Source organism: Lagopus muta, chromosome 1 (assembly GCF_023343835.1).
Source record: "Lagopus muta isolate bLagMut1 chromosome 1, bLagMut1 primary, whole genome shotgun sequence".
NCBI classification, from domain to species: Eukaryota; Metazoa; Chordata; class Aves; order Galliformes; family Phasianidae; genus Lagopus; species Lagopus muta.
In genome coordinates, this window is record NC_064433.1 from 70,629,668 (window position 1) to 70,647,639 (window position 17,972).

Below are 17,972 nucleotides of genomic sequence, written 5' to 3' on the forward strand. Positions count from 1 at the left end.
TTGTTGCGTAGTGCCAACTGTCAGCGAGCGACCTCGGCATTCTGAACGTTCTACGTGCAGACCGGTACCTGCCGCCCTTCTCCATGGCGCGGCTTGCCAAAAAACCACGTTGGCTTCGAAACGGCCCCTGGGACGGGCTGTCGAAAGGGGCCACGGACCGCACGGAGAGCGGCAGGCGGCAGCACCGCGTGGCGCTCAGCGCGGAGGCTGGATCGGCAGGGCCGCCGCGCCGAGAGGAGGACCGGCCCCGCCCCGCCCCGCCCCACAGAGCGGCCCGGCCCGGCCCCTTGTCCTGCGTGCTGTGGGAAGCGCGGAGTCGCTCGGGCGAAGGCTGAGAGGGGCTTGTGGGACGGCCATGGCACCGCTGAGGGACTGCAAGGTACGGGCGGGCCGGAAGGGAGCGGCGCAACGACGGAGCCGAGCCGAGCCGAGGGGCCGTTGCGCGGCCGCAGGTGGCCGGGCGGCTGTGCCCGCTGTGCCCGCGGGTCCCGCAGCTGCCGGGAGAGTGGGCGGCGAGGGCGAGCAGGTCTCTGCTTCGGCCACCGCCGGGGAAGGAGCCCGAGCTTGGGAACTGCGGCGGCTGCGGCTGGGAGGGGCGCGGGAGGCCGGGCCTGGCGCCGTGCGGCCTCGTCCGGGGTCGTCCCGAGAGGCGCTGTTTGGGGAGCTTCGCTCGCCCTGGGGCTCGGACGGCGGGCTGAGTGCTGCCCGCTTCCGTCTGGGGGAAGCCAGGTAACCCGTGATCTGCAGCCCTGCCTCGGCTGCTCTCTGGGCGATTTTCTGCTCGCTTCTTTCTGAACTCACGCTTGCGTGTTGTAAGAAAAGGAAGAAAGTTTGTGATTTGATGTGGTCGAGTACTTCCAGGCGTGCCGTGTGAACTGTCTGGTACTTGAATGGTTGGAATGTGAGCCTTTAACGAAATTTCAGTGAGAAATCTTTAGAATATCGTTTTTAAAATGTCTCCCAGTCTACCTACTGGTTTTGACAAGGATGGAACTCAGTGTGTGATTAAGTTGGCAAAGGAAGCACCTGAGACCAACTCGTGGTTGCGTTGCCACCCTGTGTGGGAAAGCACTGCTCTGCTGTGAGGTGCAGAAAACCAGGGCCTTAATTCAGCATGTGACAGTTCCACGTGAGGTGTGCCTGCAGCAGAGGAACTTGTCAAAAGGGAACCATAATGAGTTGAGAATCGTTCTTGCATTTGGAGGTCTGTAGGCCGTTAAATTTTACTGTTTACAGTGTGTTGGTTCTTCCTCCCCACTGCTAAGCACAGCTAATGGAGTTGATTGTCATAACGTAATGTCACATGTAATTACGTCTGCAGAAAATGTTTCTGTGGCTGCCCAAGTTGTCTGTACAGCACAAGAACACAACAAGAAAACGTAGTTGAAAAGCGTCAGCAAATCATCGCTTTTGAAGTCTGCTGGCTGTGTGTGGGCAAGCAGGGCATGGAATAAGCAGTTCTTTTTTTGTTTATTGTGCAGGCCTGGCAGGATGCTGGACTTGGGCTGTCGACCACTAGCAACGAAGCCTGTAAGCTATTTGATGCTGCGCTAAGCCAGGTATGACATGAAGCAAAAATAAGAGAAGGAGGGTCTTGTGCACCAAGTAGTCTTTGCTGTAGCTGACTTTTGAATTTCTGACTGTCTGGAAGATGAGAAGATGGATGTAGTTTTATCGATTGAGGAAAGAACACTTAAGCAGTCACTGCTAGTGTGTACTTAGACGCACGCCCGTGATGCTTTCCCACAGCAGAGTCAAATCTAACAGGTGAGTTGTGGTCTCAGAGGTGTTACGCTCTTGCGCATTTTCTGGGAATAGGCTGAGGAACCAGAGCCTGAGGCTGAGTTCAGCCACTGGCTGTCAGCAGAAAACCCAGTTAGCAGGGAGCTCTGCTGAGTGTTGCAGCTGAGGGAAAAGCTTCATCTGGTGTGCTTATCACCCCTCACACTAGAGAATCATGGAGGAGACATATGCTGCTTAGAAACTGAAGATTGTTAGTTCTGCTGGTGGGCAGAGTACCTTAAAGAAGACATTTTCTCTGTTTTCTTCCTAAGTAAACTCAGTGTACTGAGTGTAAAGATTCTCTTCTGTGTTGCTTCCTTTAACTTTAACCTGCCTGGGATCCTGGGCTACCTGATCTAGTGCCTGTTTGACTGGTTGGCAACCCTGCCAGTGGCAGGGGGTTTGGAACTAGATGATCTTGGAGGTCCCTTCTAGCGCAAGCCACTTTGTCATTGTGTGGGAGAACGAGAAGATGCCCAGTGTCGTTGGCACTGTCTCTCCCTTTTGCAGTATGCAACGTGGCGCAACGATGAGAATCTAGGAGGTATTGAAGGGTGTCTTTCCAAGTTAAAGGCTGCAGATCCAAATTTTGGTAAGTGTAGCCTTTAGCTGTTTGCACGGGAAGTGCTGGATGCTACGTAAATCACTGCAAAATAATGCCTCTTGTTTATTTCCATTTAACTTTCAATGGATTCAAAGAGCACTATGGTGTTATTTGATGTGGCTCTTTTTCTGCTACAAAACAGAATTTTTCAACATAGTGACCACTGCTAGCTATGGATTTTCTCCAGGGACGATCGAGAGCATGTGTGCCACGCTCGTAAAAATCTGCACTAGCAGAGGTGTCCTCTTGTTGGCTCTGCTGAAGTTATCAGCTGCCAACTCGCTGTGTTGACACCCACTGTTTGGTCTCTATAAGTGTTCAGCAAGCGTCAGTAAGGTCAATAGTTGTCATTGCTTCCACGTGGAGGAATTCAGGGACACTACTTTGCTTCATATGCACCTCCATGTTGTGGATCAGTGTAATAAAATGGGAGGTATTACTTTTGGAGCAGCCCTTCTACCCTGTTTCTTTGTGTTCACTGTACCTCATTTTGGCAAGTAGCAGCTGGTGTGTGGGGTAGAATTCTGTAATTCGTCGTTAGAGGGGGGAGCAGGCTGTGGTGATGTTTCCGTGTTTTTCACTCAAGTCCTCTGTAATGCCTGTCCTGAAGGGCAATGAAAACTGGAAGCTTATGAGTCTTTGCTACAGAGGGGACCCATTTTCACCCAAGGCAACCCAAGCCTCTTCATGCTCTTGTAGAGATGAGTTACGTTCATTGCTGTACTGCTCATGATGTGACTTGTTGATTTCCATAGTCATGGGACATGTCATTGCTAACGGATTGGAGCTTATTGGCACTGGAAGCTCAGTGCGGCTCAACAGAGATCTGGGCAGTGCGCTGAAAACAATGATGACGCTGTCGAGATCTCAGCCTCTGACGGAGCGGGAGAAGCTTCACGTATTGGCCTTGGACATGTTTGCCAGTGGGTAAGTGGCTGGCCCTGTGGGGAAGGGGACAGTGGCTGGTTTTGTCATTCAGGGCCTTCTTGCTGTTGCAGCGTACTGCTGCCTTAGCTATGTGTTCTCCACTTTCTTCTCATGAAGAGTACTGTGAAGAGGATAAGCTATCAGAGGTGATGTTTTGTAGGGTTGTGTCCTAGCAGTCTAACCAGTCATGTAGCAGAGAATCAGGATCAGGTGTTTGTTATTGTTGTCAAATGTGTCTCCCAGAATTGTATCACGATCAGATTACCCCTCCCCTAGGAGGGGAAGTGCAGTATGGCCTCTGACATACCTTTAGCACTTCTTTTTTTTAAATCCATCTTAATTACATCAGTGGAGTAAAGGTTTAGAAATGGGATAGAATTATGTATAGCTACTCTAAGGTCTGGTGTAATATGATAAATTTTTTGAACTGCACAAGCAAATCCTCAAGCTTACTTTTCATGGAATTACAGGAGATGGAATGGACCACAAAAGACTGTTGAGTCCACCACCAGATGAGTCCAGATGAGTCTTGAATATCTTCATAAAAGGAGACTTTGCAGCCTCTCTGGGCAAGCTGTTCCAGTGCTCCTAGTGTCAGAAAGTGGAGTGGGAGATGCTGGTATCAGCAGTTGTGTAAAGCATTATTGTTCCGTTCAGTACGATGAATTTCTGTGCACTCTAGGGAAGTAATCATTCACTTTTATTGTTCATCAAACAAGTGAACATGGCTTTACCTCATGTAATTCATAGCAAAGGTAAAGAGGAAGCTACCAAAGCCCTGCTAGTGTGGGTTCAGTTCCCACTGGAACAAAGGTATCTGTGTGCCTATGACTGTAGATTAATTATCAAATTATAGAATGGCTTAGCATGTGAAACATCTTCAAGATGATCAGGCTGAACTACCAAGTTCCATAACTATGTAACGTTCTCTAGTGTCAGGTCTACACATTTCTTAAATTCTTCTGGGAAGGGAGGGGCTGGGACTTCCCCACCTCCCAGGTGAGGCTCTGCCACACAGTGCAACACAGTAGTCAAGGTGCAGCCGCACTATTGCTGAGTATGGGCCCAATCCTTTTCCTCCTCTCATTGACCAGACTATTTCTGATGCAGGCCTGGATGCCATTGGCCTTGCTGGCTGCCTGGGCACACTGCTGGCTCACATTCAGCTGGTTGTCAGCCAGCACCCACCGCCAGCTCTTTTTCTGCTGAGCAACTTTGCAGCCACTCGTGCCCAGGTCTGTACCACTGTATGGGGTTGTTGTGGCTCCAGTGTAGGACTGGGGGCTTAGCCCTGTTGAATGTCATGCAGTTGGACTTAGCCCTTTGATCCAGCCTCTCCAGATCCATCTGCAGAGCCTTCCAGCTCCCAAGCAGATAGCAGCAGATCTCTCTGTCCCAAGTTCACGTTCAATGTCGGGAAAATCTTTATGGTTCAGCTGGTCTCTTTTTCCTTGCCTTTTGCAGCTTTTGTAAGAGTACTTCTCATGTGATTTCCCAGTAAGTGCCCTGCTTAAACAATGTCATTGTTTCTCAAAGGAAAAAACAAACGTAACTAAAATTTGTTCAAGAAGAAAAAGGCATTTGCTGTTGAATCTTCTCTTTTTCAGAATAGGAGGAGTTTAGAACTGACAGCAGGGGCCGGTATGCATGTCTTCTTTCAACGATTAAAATTCTTGTTTATAGACAGCTTCCAAAAGCTTGTGATGTATGGGAACAGATTCTACAGAACCATCCGACGGACTTGCTAGCCCTCAAATTTTCCCATGACACTTATTTCTACTTAGGATATCAAATACAAATGCGAGATTCTGTTGCTCGGGTTTTTCCTTTCTGGACACCTGACGTTCCTCTGAGCAGGTAGGTCATGCTTCACTTTCAAAATTGCTCCGTATCTGATGTATGCATACTCTTTTGTTTTAGGTTCAACACATCTAAATAATAGGATTTGTTAGAAACAGGAGTGTAGACAAGATTAACAGCTTCTAGATGAAGTGGAGTGAATTATGGGTGACGCCAGCTCGATCATCTCCCCCGCATCCCTGCTGACACTGTTAGTGAGGTTGTTCTGTTCAGTTTTCAGAAGTGAGCAGTGGCTCACTCAGTGACTTTTGCTGTCAGATAAGGCTCGTGTCATGTAACGCCTAAGATGGAATGGTGCACTCACTGCAGGCGGGGGCAAAATGCCCTCAGGCTCTTGTGTGCCCATTTCCTTTTTCCTTTTGTTTCCTGTGGACAAACGCACTGTACCTCAATATCCAGGACAGAATGCTTTTCTCTTCCACAGACAGTGAAGACAGTGTAAACTGAATATTAAGCTGGTAATGAAGCTATGGCATCGCGCAGTCTCACGGCTCAGAAGGCAGTGTCATTTTTCCATCAGTGTCAACTGACACAAATGTGAAATCCTTTGTTGTTTTTATGTACTATTTATGCTAATGTCATTTGTTGGGAAGGTTGGACTTAGCAGTTTGGACTGAGCTTTAGTAAATTTTTTTTGGCACAGTTCTACCAAAGTGCAAACTCTTATCCACTTTATTGGGTACAATTAAGGAGCATTAATCCCAGGAGCCTGTAACAGCCCAGTTTCTTTGTGCCTTTATTGCTTAATGATGCAACCTTTGCCACATTGCATTAAGGTACTTGCGTACAGTGGACAGTGAAGAAAGTGTAGATGGCTGCAGTCATATGTGTTACTTTTGAGATATTCAGGTAACTTTTGTGGCAGCACTTTCTTACTTCTGAGCATCTGATTTTTCATTTTTACAACTGCTCTGTGCACCTCTTAATTCCAGCTTATCCAAAAGGGTAAATGTCAGCAGCTCATAAATTATTGGTGGTATGCTTCTTGCCACTGATTCCCGTGATGGCTTTTTTGGGCCTCCCCTTTCCTACGAGGAGTAGCTCATTGTTCTGTACTCTGCAAGCTTGAATCCTGTGAGTCCTATAACAGCAATGTGGTTTGCCACCGCCACCAGCAGCAGCCTGACAGTGGATGTCTTTCATTTACAGCCTGGTGGGTTGAAGGAGCTGGAGTAGTCACTTTCACAAACCAGAGTGTGTATTGACACACTCCCACTCACCACATTTGAAATGTAAATCTGAAGTCACTTGTGGATGATCTGTTTCCCTTGTTGGTAAAATTCAAAGTTGAATTTGAAAAGTGGCACGGCAGTGGTTGAGACTAACTGCAGGAATGGAGACAGTGAGTCTAAATATTGTCTCCATTATCTACAGTTCAGCATTGGGAAAATTGTGTTCCCAGTTCCATGTTATGCTTCAGGCCATGCAATTAGTTTTTAGAATATCTGTTGGGCACGAGGGAGGGTTGATCTTTTGTTAAGTACACACATTTATAATAGGTAGGCTGTGAGCTCTTCCTGTTGGTCCGTATTGTGAAATACGTTGCAAGGACTGGTTTTAGTTAAATGCTGTTTCTAGTATGTATTTCATTCCTTGCTTAAATCTAGTTCTGAATGAGTGAAGTGTTCTTTTCTATTTTGCTTAGCTACGTGAAGGGCTTCTACTCTTTTGGACTCATGGAAACAAACTTTTTTGATCGTGCAGAGAAGCTTGCCCGTGAGGTAAACTGCCCGTTCTTGATGGTGAAATGTTTTTAGAGTTGTTAGTCATGTGCTCCCTATCTCTGAGTGATGTTTTGCACAAATGCTGTAAACTGACTCTTCATTATTGCAATTTTTAGTAGAAGTAGGAAAGAGCTACTGGAAATGCTCAGTTTCATAGGAAAAATGTTAATGACTATCCCTTAGTAGGATTCCTTCGTCTATGCCTTTTGCTGCATCCCCCTAAGTGTAGCTGGCTGTTAATTTCTAGTGAAGAATGTTAAATTGATTTATTGTAATCTGCTCTTGACAGTTCATTCTGTTTGGGTTCCCTCTCTGTGGGTTTTTTTTTCTTTTTTCCAGACACATAGTCATGGATTAGTGAGCAGCTGAGTGTACAGTGTTCCTGGGGATCAAAATTAGTCTGCATATACCCTTTTTATAACGATAGTAGTTGTGTTTGATCTTCTGCAGTCTTCAGGATTATTGCTGTTGCCTTGTGGTCTTGGATGGAGTTAATCTCTAATGGGTGTCTTGGCAAGGTTCTGTTGCATCAGGGGCAGATGAAACTGCTACTCACTGACCTTACAAAATGGCTAAGATACTGTGGCAATTGGAGCAAGAAGGAGTTATTTACTCTGTATTCAGTTCTGGCTGTGGTCTTGAAGAAAAAAGCACTTGCTTGCAAGGAACTGTTGTAGACTGTATTATGCCTGTGCATGCAACTCTTTCATGGCCAGTTCTGACGTATGTCTGTGGAATGAAATGTTGTTGGATAAGTTTCATTGAATCCTGCATTCTGAAGCTGTTTTGCACATGTTCACCTCTGTGCAGTAGAATTCAGGAAATTAACCAGAAAACTTTTTCTTCCTTTCTGTCCAAATCAGTCTTTCAGGTGTAGCTGGTTGGAGCAGGCCAGGGTTGTACCTAACATCCAGCCAGTGAAATTAGTCTCTTGTTTCCCTGTCACCAGTAATAAATGGTTATTTGCCAGTTTGAGAGAATCATCACGTTTTCCTTTTTTCACTCACAGGCTTTGGATATAGAGCGGACAGATGCGTGGTCTGTTCATACTGTAGCTCACGTAAATGAAATGAAGGCAGAGGTGGAGAAAGGGTTGGCGTTCATGAAGGAAACAGAAGACAACTGGAAGGTAAGCTTTGTCACAGCATGTCTGAAAAATATCTTTGTAGGTCGTCTTTGCCTGCTCCAGCCAAGTCCTGCAGTTCTTCATCTGCTTCCTTTCTGCCTGTGTATGTGTTACAAGCAATGCAAGTTTCAGAAATGAGTAGAAGACTTCACTTGAGGTGCTGTTATCCATGCTGATTTTGAAGCAAGAGGCAGAAAAATGTCCATTCTGAAGGGCACGTACTCTGGACCACTTCAAGCCATCTTTACTGAGATTACTCGGATGCCAAATTGCACAGGAGATTTAGTGCAGGTTTTCTTCACATGACAGTTTTTATTGTTCCTCTCACAGAAACGCAGTTGCCTATCATAGGATGTGAGTTTGAGCACAAAATCAGAGGGGTTACATCAGGTCAGCCGAGGGACCTCCGTGCTGGTGTGGCTTAGTCTTAAATGGGAATGTTTTTTCTCCAGAACTGTTGCAGTGAGTTCTCATAGCCTGTTTCTATTTAGTGATTTGAGCACCCTGGAATTTGCTTAGCAAATTCTTGCTTAGCAGTTTAATCTCATTCAGAACTGCAAGTCAGAATCAGAAGAGGGGTTTTGTTTTTTTCAGTGAGGTAATCTCGTATTCTTACTCATGTGAAGTACAGGCTAGGGAAGAGCATTTGAACTCCTGGCGTCAGCTGGGAAGTATGGTGCAAGGTTGGTAATTGGTCAGGGAATATTCATCTCATCTGAGGAACTGCCCACGTATCTGGTATCTATTTTGGAGTCAGTAGTAAGGCATAAGTTTGAGAAGTGATCGCTCAGTCTGAGATGGAAATCTAGGTGAGTAGGAGGAATGGCCCTCATAAGGTGGGCCTTTCCTGCACACTGTCTAGCCACACTGCTTCAGTCAAGACCCTTACATGTTAGATGAGACAAATCCTACTCTTGTGATAGACAGTTTGTGGATTTTTTTCCGAAGGAGTGCTGCAGAAGGGTGAATTCTCCTGAGGCATCCAAGCGCAGTTCTTCTCTGGAAAAAGACTTGGGGAAACTTTGGTTTTTGTGGTGTCTGCCTGAATTGGAAAGGAGCGAGTGTAAGAGTGAGAGATTTCATGTAGGCCAGCAGATGTGAAGTTCTTGTCTGTCCTGTCTTTTGGAGCACTCGGCAGTTGAAGAGGAAAACCAAAATCTGCCTAGGTATGTTGGGATGAGAAGTTATTGTGTAAATCATAATATTTCTCTCCTTTTTCTTTTTTGCAGGGCAGTGATATGCTTGCTTGCCACAATTACTGGCACTGGGCTTTATACTTTATGGAAAAGGTATGAGATATTTTCATACTGACGATTTATGGTCCAGACAGAGAATTCATCCAATGCTGGTTAAAAGGCAGTCCTAGCATGTATAGGGATTTATAGGTTATTTCAAGGGATGCTGTTATAAAATAGCACTGTGATGTTTTTACAGGATAGTCCTGTAGTACCGTTATTTTGGCAACTTTTAATTACACTGAACAAAGATCCATTATCTTTGCTAGAATGTTGGAGGATTGCTGTGAAATAATCTCACTGATTACACCTGGCACGATTATTTGATGGATATAAGAACTTGGATCACCTATTTTTAGACAACAAAATTACAGAAAGTTCTCTTCAAATTCAGTACAAAGCTGCTGACCTCAAAATTGACTGACTGAAACAAGACACTAATCTCTGTAGTTCAATCTCTGTAATTCAAGTGATTTAGGATCTAGTGAAACTCTTTTGTAACGATTGCAACTTGCCCAGCATATCAGGTAGCAGTGCAGAATTTCCTTGGAGGTCATAATGCTTAGCACTGGTCACATTTGTCTCCTTAATGAATTGAGCCCAATGTCATTGCAGAGGTGCCGTCCTTTGGTCAGAACACAGTGTCAGTTGTTTATGCTTCGTAGTAATGACATAGAAAGCATAGCTCTCAACAGTAGTCTAGTACCTTGTTTGTTTTGCCACCTTCTGTCCATACAGATTTTTTTTACAGCTTGCTTAAGAAAGTGCATATGTTTTATGAAACAGTATTTTTTTTTTGCAAAGAATCCTGAAAGGAAGATGAGAAAGAGGTGAAACCTCATCTTTCTCCCTTGTGTGGAGCACACATCAGTATTTGTTCTCTTTATTAAATGGAAACTAAATATACTGGTTATTTTAGCTAGTAAATCCTGCTTTATCTTGGTCTTTTCTCTCTTTATGTTTGTTTATTTGTTTCTGAAATCATGAGACAAGGAAGTAATGTTATGGCATTTCTTAATTGTGTTTATATCTTTGGTTGCTCCCCATCTCTCTTGCTTAGTCTTCCAGAATATTAATCACATGGTCCTTGTTTGCTTTTACAGGGGGAACATGAGGCTGCTTTGACAATTTATGACAACCACGTGAGTAGGCGCCTTTTATATTTATTGAAGGGCATGCTGCAGATTGTGATATGTGTTTTCTTCCTTCTGCAAGAAATTGAAACCTACCATAATTTTGTGCAGTGCATGTAAGTTTAATTATCTGAGTAATTTCCTGGTAGCACAGCTTATGAGCACTTGTGATTACAGATAGCTCCCAGGCTCCTGTCGGGTAGAAGCATGCTGGATTTAGTAGATAGCTCTTCGATGCTGTACAGGCTTCACCTGGAAGGTAGGATATCCAACTGTAATTCTTTTTAAACAGTAAGGGGAACGGTTTTCTTTTTGCCTCCCCCTCCAACACACACCCTGGCATGTCAGGAAAGTGTTTAAAGACACTTAGAGAGCAAGCTTGGTCAGTGTTGCAGAAGAAATCTTGCCATTCTGCTCCTGAGAAAAGCCCCAGTGTGATATTTATAATAATAAGCTGAATTGGTTTGGGTGGAATAGAGTTAGTATCTCATTCAGCTTAATCTAACATGGGTCACGTATTTATTTATTTCAAAGTTCAGCTTACATTGTCCCTGGAGATGTGAGGATGAAAAATCAAGTATGTTAGCCTCTAAAAAAGCTATAGAGCTTTCTCTAAGCAAATTTCAAATTAGATACTTCATATTTTGATATTGATTAGCCTCTGGCTTTTGTGTACTCCTGTAACTCATTGGCATTTCTTCTTAATTTTCAAAGCTAAAATTTGTATTCCTGAACAAGGCAAAGAGGAGTGACTTTACTTGTATGCTACTGAAAGACCAATGGTGCATTGGGTTTATTTTTGAAATTCATTTTATGACTCTGCGTTATATGATTGCTGTGGGTGAATTGGAATGAACATCATCTCCAGGCAGATGGCAGCAATCTCTTAAAGAAGAGAGATCCTCCCATAATGCAATCTAGAGTATTGGTGATAAATTACTGACAGTCAGCGAACCCTTTGCCCGGATAAGGCAGGCTGTAACTAAACATTGCAGTATAATTTTGCCACGGCAGAGACTGTGTTTTTGAGTTCAGTAGCAGTGCTATCCATGGCACATGATGCTGATACATACTACTAAGCAATGCTCTTGCCCTTGGTGTTGTTATTTAAATAATATCTTTTACTGATAGGTGTGAAGCTTGGAGACAGGTGGGACAATGTCCTGAAGCGTGCAAAGCAGCACAGCAAAGACCACGTTCTTCTTTTCAATGATGCACACGTGTTGATGTCCTCACTTGGAGCCAAAGACCACAAAACTACGAATGAGCTTTTAACAACTCTTCAAGAACTTGCCAAGTAGGTTACGTGAACTAAAGTACTGTGTTGCATAAATATTTTGGCCCCTGAGCATCTGAGGGATGGTTTGTGTGGCTTGCAGAAGTGTTCCCACACGCTCCTCTCTGCTTTACTGCCTCCCTGGGTGAGGCCTGGTTTAAATAGAGCAGTGTCCATTTAGGTCATCTCTGTAATTGTTTTTGTGAGTTGATGTCGAGAGGAGCTTCTGTTCGTGGTAAGCAAGAATCTCTTGTGTTTGTCACAGCCCCTATGGAACGTTTGCCTTGTATTTTCTTGCTGTGTGTTCGTACTAAGTTACGTTATGTGCAGCGATAGAGGATTTCACCTGTATAACAATACGGACACTGTGCAGTGTGCCAGCTGTCTGTGCTGGTTCTTTCTGCTCTGTTTTAAAAGCAAGTAACAGTTAGCTGGTAGTGAGACTGTCATAGTCCCTCTCTGGGAAATTGATTTCTAAGCAGTGCTGGAATAGTTCTTGAGAATTTTGCTTTTGAGTTCACTTACTGGCATGAATTGTGCATTGAAGCTTTTCAACTTAACAGCGTTGTGTTTTTCACTCACACCTTGATCAGATTTAAAATCAGTGCAGAGTTCTCTGGCTTCTTCCCAGCCAAGGTGATATGTTGCAAAGGCTTGGGTTTGTGACGTGTGTGAATGTGTGCAGAATGAAATCTGATTGACTGATGAGTAATGATAGAATCATAGAGTCACAAGGTTGGAAACAGCATATAAGATCCTCTAGTCCAACCGTCTCTCATCACCATTGCCACCACAGGCACTACACCATAATAGAAAGGTGCAAGTAAAATAACCTCAGCAAAAGTAACCGTGTAAGTATGGTACCTGAAATATCACGCTTGGTTGAGTCAAAAGTAATTCTGTCTGCAGGCAGTGCCAGGCTGGCATTAAATATGCGTATTTGTGATTTGATTTATGAGAGTTAATCACTTTCTCATTGTACAGAGAACCTGGCGAAGACCACGAGCTTTCTCTGGCTCCCAGTGTGGGGTTGCCATTACTGCAGGCTTTGGTGGAGTTTGAGAATGGGAACTGTGACAAAGCTGTAGATCTGCTGTACCCGATCCGTTACCAACTGATCCAGCTAGGAGGCAGTAATGCTCAGGTAAAGGACATCAACAGAAGATGTGACCCGAGATGTGACTCGGTCCACTTTCAGTAGCCTCCCTTAGGTGCTTTCATTATTAAGAGCCCTTGATTCCTGGAAAAGGGAACAAGCGAGCTGTGCTTGTGACTGAGTCCTGTTTGCCAGCACTTACCATAATAGTGTCAGCTATTCAAGGTGCCAAGAGGAAAACTTCACTTGGGGGCTGTTTTGTAACCAGCAGTACTTTCTCGGTTACTTACTAACAGATCTTGACTCACTTCTTTTTTCAGAGGGATATTTTCAGCCAGCTATTGATTCATGCTGCTTTAAATTGCAAATCCCAAGCCAAACAAAACCTCGCTAAGTGAGTATTTTTCCTGGTAATTTTTTCTTTCTGTGGTGATAGGACTGTTTTAAAGTCAGGATGTAGCAGAGTAGCTGCAAACAACTGCGTCCGTGCTGAAATTACACGCAAGCATTAGCGCTGAATGTAGTAACACTTAACTAAGATGAGAAGCGCAGTAGCTGTCTGTTCCAGAAGGGCAGTCTTACAGTATGGATGATTCGTTTGTGTTTGTTGAAGGGCAGTTGACTTTCAGATGTTCTGTCTTACCCTGTGGCATCTTGCCGCTCGGTTGTGTACTTAATGGACTCTTAAGGTTTGGTGACCTGCTGGAAATCAAGGTCATGCTAATGCTAGCAGCTGTTTTCCTGGCAAATAGGATGAACAGATTCTGATATGCCTGCTTGCTTTTGTGCAAATCACAAGAGTTTTGTTTAGAAGAAATCATAGGTGTTCCTCATTGTCCTGCTGAGAGTTCTGTTTAAATTTATTAACTGAGCCTGCTGTGCACTTAAAGGAACGCCTGTCTCCTCAGGACAACGTGAAGCCTTGCCTGTTTGCCTCTTGAAGTCTTTTTGAAACACGAGTAGTAGATAGAATATCAGAACGACTGTTTTGTGCCCTCTGCGTGCTGGTTTTCAGTCTGTGTCAGTGTTGGAAAGAACTCTTCTGCCTGATCTGACTGCCAAGGCCAGATGTTTTCAGTGAAGGAAATCAAGAGCAGGTCTTTAGGTGTTGTCTTCCTGCTCTTGTAGGGCTGTTGCTGAGAGTCTTATGGGAAAAGCGATGTGCTCAGTGACTTTCTTCCCGTTTTCCTGCCACTTCTTCTCCTTTTTCAGGTGCCTCCTGAGAGAGCGTGATGTGATGAGACCAAATTCACCAATGACAGAGCGACTCATAAGGAGGGCAGCGGCTGTTCATTCAGTGGCATAAATCTGTCCTCACTGCTAGCAATAAGCTCATCAATCAAAGTCTGGGTGCTTTGGGTGGAGGGATGCAGTGCTGTAAAGCATGCTGGAGAACCCCTAGGAGCGAGAGACCTGATGACAGCTTACTTGGAAGATACAACCTGAAATGCAACAGCTTTAAATCCTGGATGATTCCACTAGGAAATTAGAAGCTTACCTGCTTGTAATGCGCAGCTACCTGAATCTTCCTGGGACACCGTTTTCTAGTAGAGTTTCTGTGCAGTTCCCTCTGAGCGTGCTCATATTCAGTACAGTAGCAGTGCCAGGCTTTCAGTCCTTCATTGGCCCAGTTTGTTACTTCGTGAAAATATGTTAAATAATCAGTAAACTTTCCAGACAATTCAAATGGACCTTCTGAGCATACGAACAGAAAAGTATGGGGCCAGAGCCAATAGAGTGTGTCAGGTTTTCAATCCACTAAGACTTGATTTACACTGGCTTTACCAATCTGTCTGCCTTCAGAATCTGTTTGTTGGTGCATATTTTTAAACACTCTCTTACAAGAGTAAGTTACATTTTTTTCCTTTCAGTATGTTCCCTCAGAGTTTCCTTTAATTACTAGGGGAATGAATCCAGACAATGGGGACAATAGCTAACTGCTTGTTTGGACTATTTTAATGTGCATAGTTGCTTAGCATTTTATCTTTTTTTTTTACTAGAAATTTTAAGCCTGGATTTCAGCTAAAACTGCGCGATCTCTGAGTGTTAGTTGTAGCTACAATCTTAGCACTTTCCTTAACTCTGGGAATGTCAGGCCTTACTACCATCTCGATAGTGCACATGCCATGTTAGCAAAGTAGTGTTTAAAACTATTTTTCATGCACTTGAGAGGGACATTGGGTATCTCAGTGCAGATAAAGATTGGAAGGAAGCTCTCATGGAAGGAGAGCTAATAGTAACCAACACAAAGCTTTATCCTGCCGCAAATGATTTATCAGGCTTTGATGCTGCAAATAAGGCGTGATATGAACTGTGAAGCTCTGAGAGTTTCTGGTGCCTCTGGATTTCTGCCTCTGCAGGGTAGCAGAGGTAACGTTGTCTTGGAGCAGTAATACAGAATTCCCTAATGGAAGGAAGATAGAGTTTCAAAGCAATTTTAAGGCCTTCTCTTGTTCCAGAAGAGAAATGCTTCTCTCTTTAACTACCTAAGCTCTGACATCTGCCAGCACTCCTGAACTCATGTGCCTACACCTCCTTCCTTCCAGTTCAGGCTCAGCCCCGTGTCCCACTGCAGTTTTCTCTCACATGTAATCCTTTTCATGCAAAGTGCTTCTGTAGCTGGTCGTGCACTTACCCTGGTGCTCCTACACATAGACTTGAAATGAGCAAGTGCCTTGCTGCCAGCCTTCTTCCTTCATTTAAGGAAAAATATTTTAGCTATAAATTGATGACAGTGTGAAATCATTTAAAGGCTTGCAGCCTTTTGAATCATAGAGTCATAGTTCCCAGCGTATCAGCTAAGTCAGTAGTTTATGTGCCCAGGCATGGTCCAACTCATTTTTAGTCTGTATTTCAAGCAGTGACTTCAGCAAATAAATTTTTACTCAATGAATGTCAGAAATCTTACTAGGCAACAAAAGCCTGGGAAATCTGCTGCCTGCTTACAAAATGTGTATCCTAAGTGATGAATTGCTATGCAAATCTAAGAATGACATTTTTAGTATTTCTGATACAGTATGATTTACAACCTTGTCTGCTTTGCATCAGTAAATTCAGAGATGAGCTCAGCTGAACAAGAAGCGTGTGACTTCTTTGCCTCTAAGGATGAATCTTCTAAATGGGTTATTCAACTTGAGTTTGTAAACCTATAAAATATGCTTTGTCTTTTTTTTCCATGAATGTGACTAAAAGCTTTTTCCATTCATTAGTGCTACGTTTTGCTATAAATGAGCACTTTTCTGTTTTTCTGCCCCATCTTTCTCTTCTTCCTTTTATTTGAAATGATCCAACTGGTCTTTCTGAACCATTTTTACTAACTGCTATGTGAAATAAACAACAAACACACATAGCTTGGTCAAGAACAGGAGGAGAAGCAGAGGAAGAACTTAACCAAAGAGCGTGCTGACTCCTAGAAGCTCCCCTTTTGAAATCTCAGTAGAACAGTTGAAAATCAGCTGTTACAAATATTATGTAAGCATTTGCTGTGATGCTTTTTTGCACAGATTGTGTATACACAAACGCATCCTTGCTCTTGTTTTATTTTTGCCGCTCACTCTGAAGTGAGCTACTACAGTGGCTCAGATACAATTGAATGCTGTGGCTTTGGATCAATCCAAAGACTTAAGCCCTTAGTGCCTTTTTAAGAGTCCCGGATGCGGGTAAGCCCCAACATTAATTTACCAGTATAAGGCAGGGCCCCGGGTGAACCTTTCATGCAGTTTGTTGATAAATTGAAAGGCAATCTGGTTAAACAGGTGGGAAATGAGGAAGCACGGGAAATATTGCTACAAAAGATGGCTATAAAAAACGCTACTGAGGATTGTCAGGGAGTTCTCCGCCCTCTGAATAAGGCTACCCTCTTACAGCTAATAGGCACTTGCAATAAAGTGGGCGCTATGCAGCATCAGTGCAACATGATGGCTGCAGCGTTTGCGGCGATGAAATCAAACTTTTCAGAATTACTTTGCGTGTTGTCAGCCAGGTCACTTGCACCGAAATTGTCCAAACAAAAAAGTCACTCAGCTGGCCACCCCGGGGCTGCCTCACAGCCCAGCATGGAGAGCTCCAGCTGCGAGAGTCTCGGCACCAGGCAGGCAGTGGCAGTGTGGCCTCCCAGCGCCATATTTAAAAGAGGTGTCTAATGAGCGGCTATTCACGTTACTGTATTCCCTTTTGTTTTTGATTAATAGCTGAAAGGAGTGTTACTTCATCGCACATATTTGGTCCCATACCATTTTGCCCAGACTGTTTGCAGAAGTTAAACTTGCAGATAAACTTGCAGATAAACTGGCAGGTGTTGTGGTTGTACCTAGTACGTTTGAACAGACGTAGTTATTGCATACCTTTTAACACCAAAATGTGAAAGCTTTGCTAATAACTGGGGGAAAAGGTTATGCTTGTGTTTCCACAGGCGCTGGTCCATGGTGGGTTCCAGCCAGAGTCATAAAGCCCTTCTTGACTGTACCATCAGCATCTTCGGATCCATAACAACCTTCTGTGGATCCGCTTGGTACAACTAGACTGCAAGTAATCTCTCAGCATCAAGCAATGTGACAGCTACCTCAGAAAATTTGTTTTGTGGGGCAAAAGCTACATGTTGAAAACTCATGGGGTTGGTTTGATGGGTGATATCAAGGTTTAGGACTGTGGGTCCAAAAGGTGGTGCAGACTAATGTGTCTTTTTGTTTTTGCATACTTGTTGGTAAGTATTCCTTATATTCAATCAAGTGGTTGTTGTTCAAACTAATAAAGAAGGGGGAGATGTGGGACCATACGAAAACAAAGCACTTTGATATGTAAAAGACCTTGGGATGAGTAAACAAGCTCAGCAGCTACTTGCACCAGACGTAAACGTGCATGAGGCGCCTGGCGAGTACACATGACCAAGGGTTTGTTGCAGGGGTATAAAAGGTTGTGAGTTCCTACAGTAAAGATCTTTGTCCTGCAATAGCAGCAGAATCCATGCTAGTTGCCACTGGCATTGATGTTTTATGGGGTCTGGCTCTCCAGCCAACTGTAGGAGAGTTCAGACTCTGTGAAAGGTGTGTTAGTGCCTGGGTGGTGCAGGTGATGTTGAGAGGCCATGTGAAGCATGAGAACCATGCTGGATTACTAATGTGAAGCAGTATAGACTCCCACAGCAGGGCAAGATGAAATATTGAGGACTGTGCTGGAATTAGAAAAAGCTGGGATCATAAGATCTGCACAT

General features: G+C 44.1%; 3 protein-coding genes across 12 annotated transcripts in view; 2 read left to right on the forward strand and 1 right to left on the reverse strand.

Annotated features, from left to right (window-relative positions):
- Positions 1 to 17,972, forward strand: part of LOC125696593 (tetratricopeptide repeat protein 38-like) — a 77,072-nt gene that overhangs the window by 52,241 nt on the left and 6,859 nt on the right. The gene's annotated exons all lie outside the window — the stretch shown is intronic.
- The window catches only part of LOC125696550 (polycystic kidney disease and receptor for egg jelly-related protein-like), a 68,622-nt gene that overhangs the window by 34,887 nt on the left and 15,763 nt on the right, over positions 1 to 17,972 (reverse strand). The gene's annotated exons all lie outside the window — the stretch shown is intronic.
- LOC125696664 (tetratricopeptide repeat protein 38-like) lies at positions 247 to 17,642 on the forward strand. 5 transcript variants are annotated; one of them, XM_048952654.1, is made up of 14 exons: positions 247 to 379; positions 1,482 to 1,559; positions 2,293 to 2,374; positions 3,142 to 3,313; positions 4,997 to 5,170; positions 6,819 to 6,894; positions 7,907 to 8,026; positions 9,253 to 9,312; positions 10,362 to 10,400; positions 10,569 to 10,650; positions 11,523 to 11,688; positions 12,652 to 12,811; positions 13,084 to 13,157; positions 13,976 to 17,642. In XM_048952654.1, the coding sequence occupies exons 1-14, from the start codon at positions 356 to 358 to the stop codon at positions 14,067 to 14,069; spliced, it is 1,401 nt and encodes a 466-aa protein (XP_048808611.1). In that variant the 5' UTR covers positions 247 to 355; the 3' UTR covers positions 14,070 to 17,642. The 5 variants fall into 5 exon arrangements, with proteins under 5 accessions (XP_048808611.1, XP_048808620.1, XP_048808639.1 ...); XM_048952663.1 differs by having other exon boundaries at positions 336 to 379; positions 1,482 to 1,767; positions 13,976 to 17,640; XM_048952674.1 differs by lacking the exon at positions 247 to 379 and adding an exon at positions 1,652 to 1,767 and having other exon boundaries at positions 13,976 to 17,640.

What these genes read in the sequence shown, in the direction of transcription:
- LOC125696664 (XM_048952654.1), top strand. Translation starts at nt 356, where the DNA reads ATGGCACCGCTGAGGGACTGCAAG. An exon ending in GTACAGGCTTCACCTGGAAG is followed by an intron (nt 10,651 to 11,522) that starts GTAGGATATCCA and finishes TTTTACTGATAG; the next exon opens with GTGTGAAGCTTGGAGACAGG. An exon ending in GCCAAACAAAACCTCGCTAA is followed by an intron (nt 13,158 to 13,975) that starts GTGAGTATTTTT and finishes CTCCTTTTTCAG; the next exon opens with GTGCCTCCTGAGAGAGCGTG.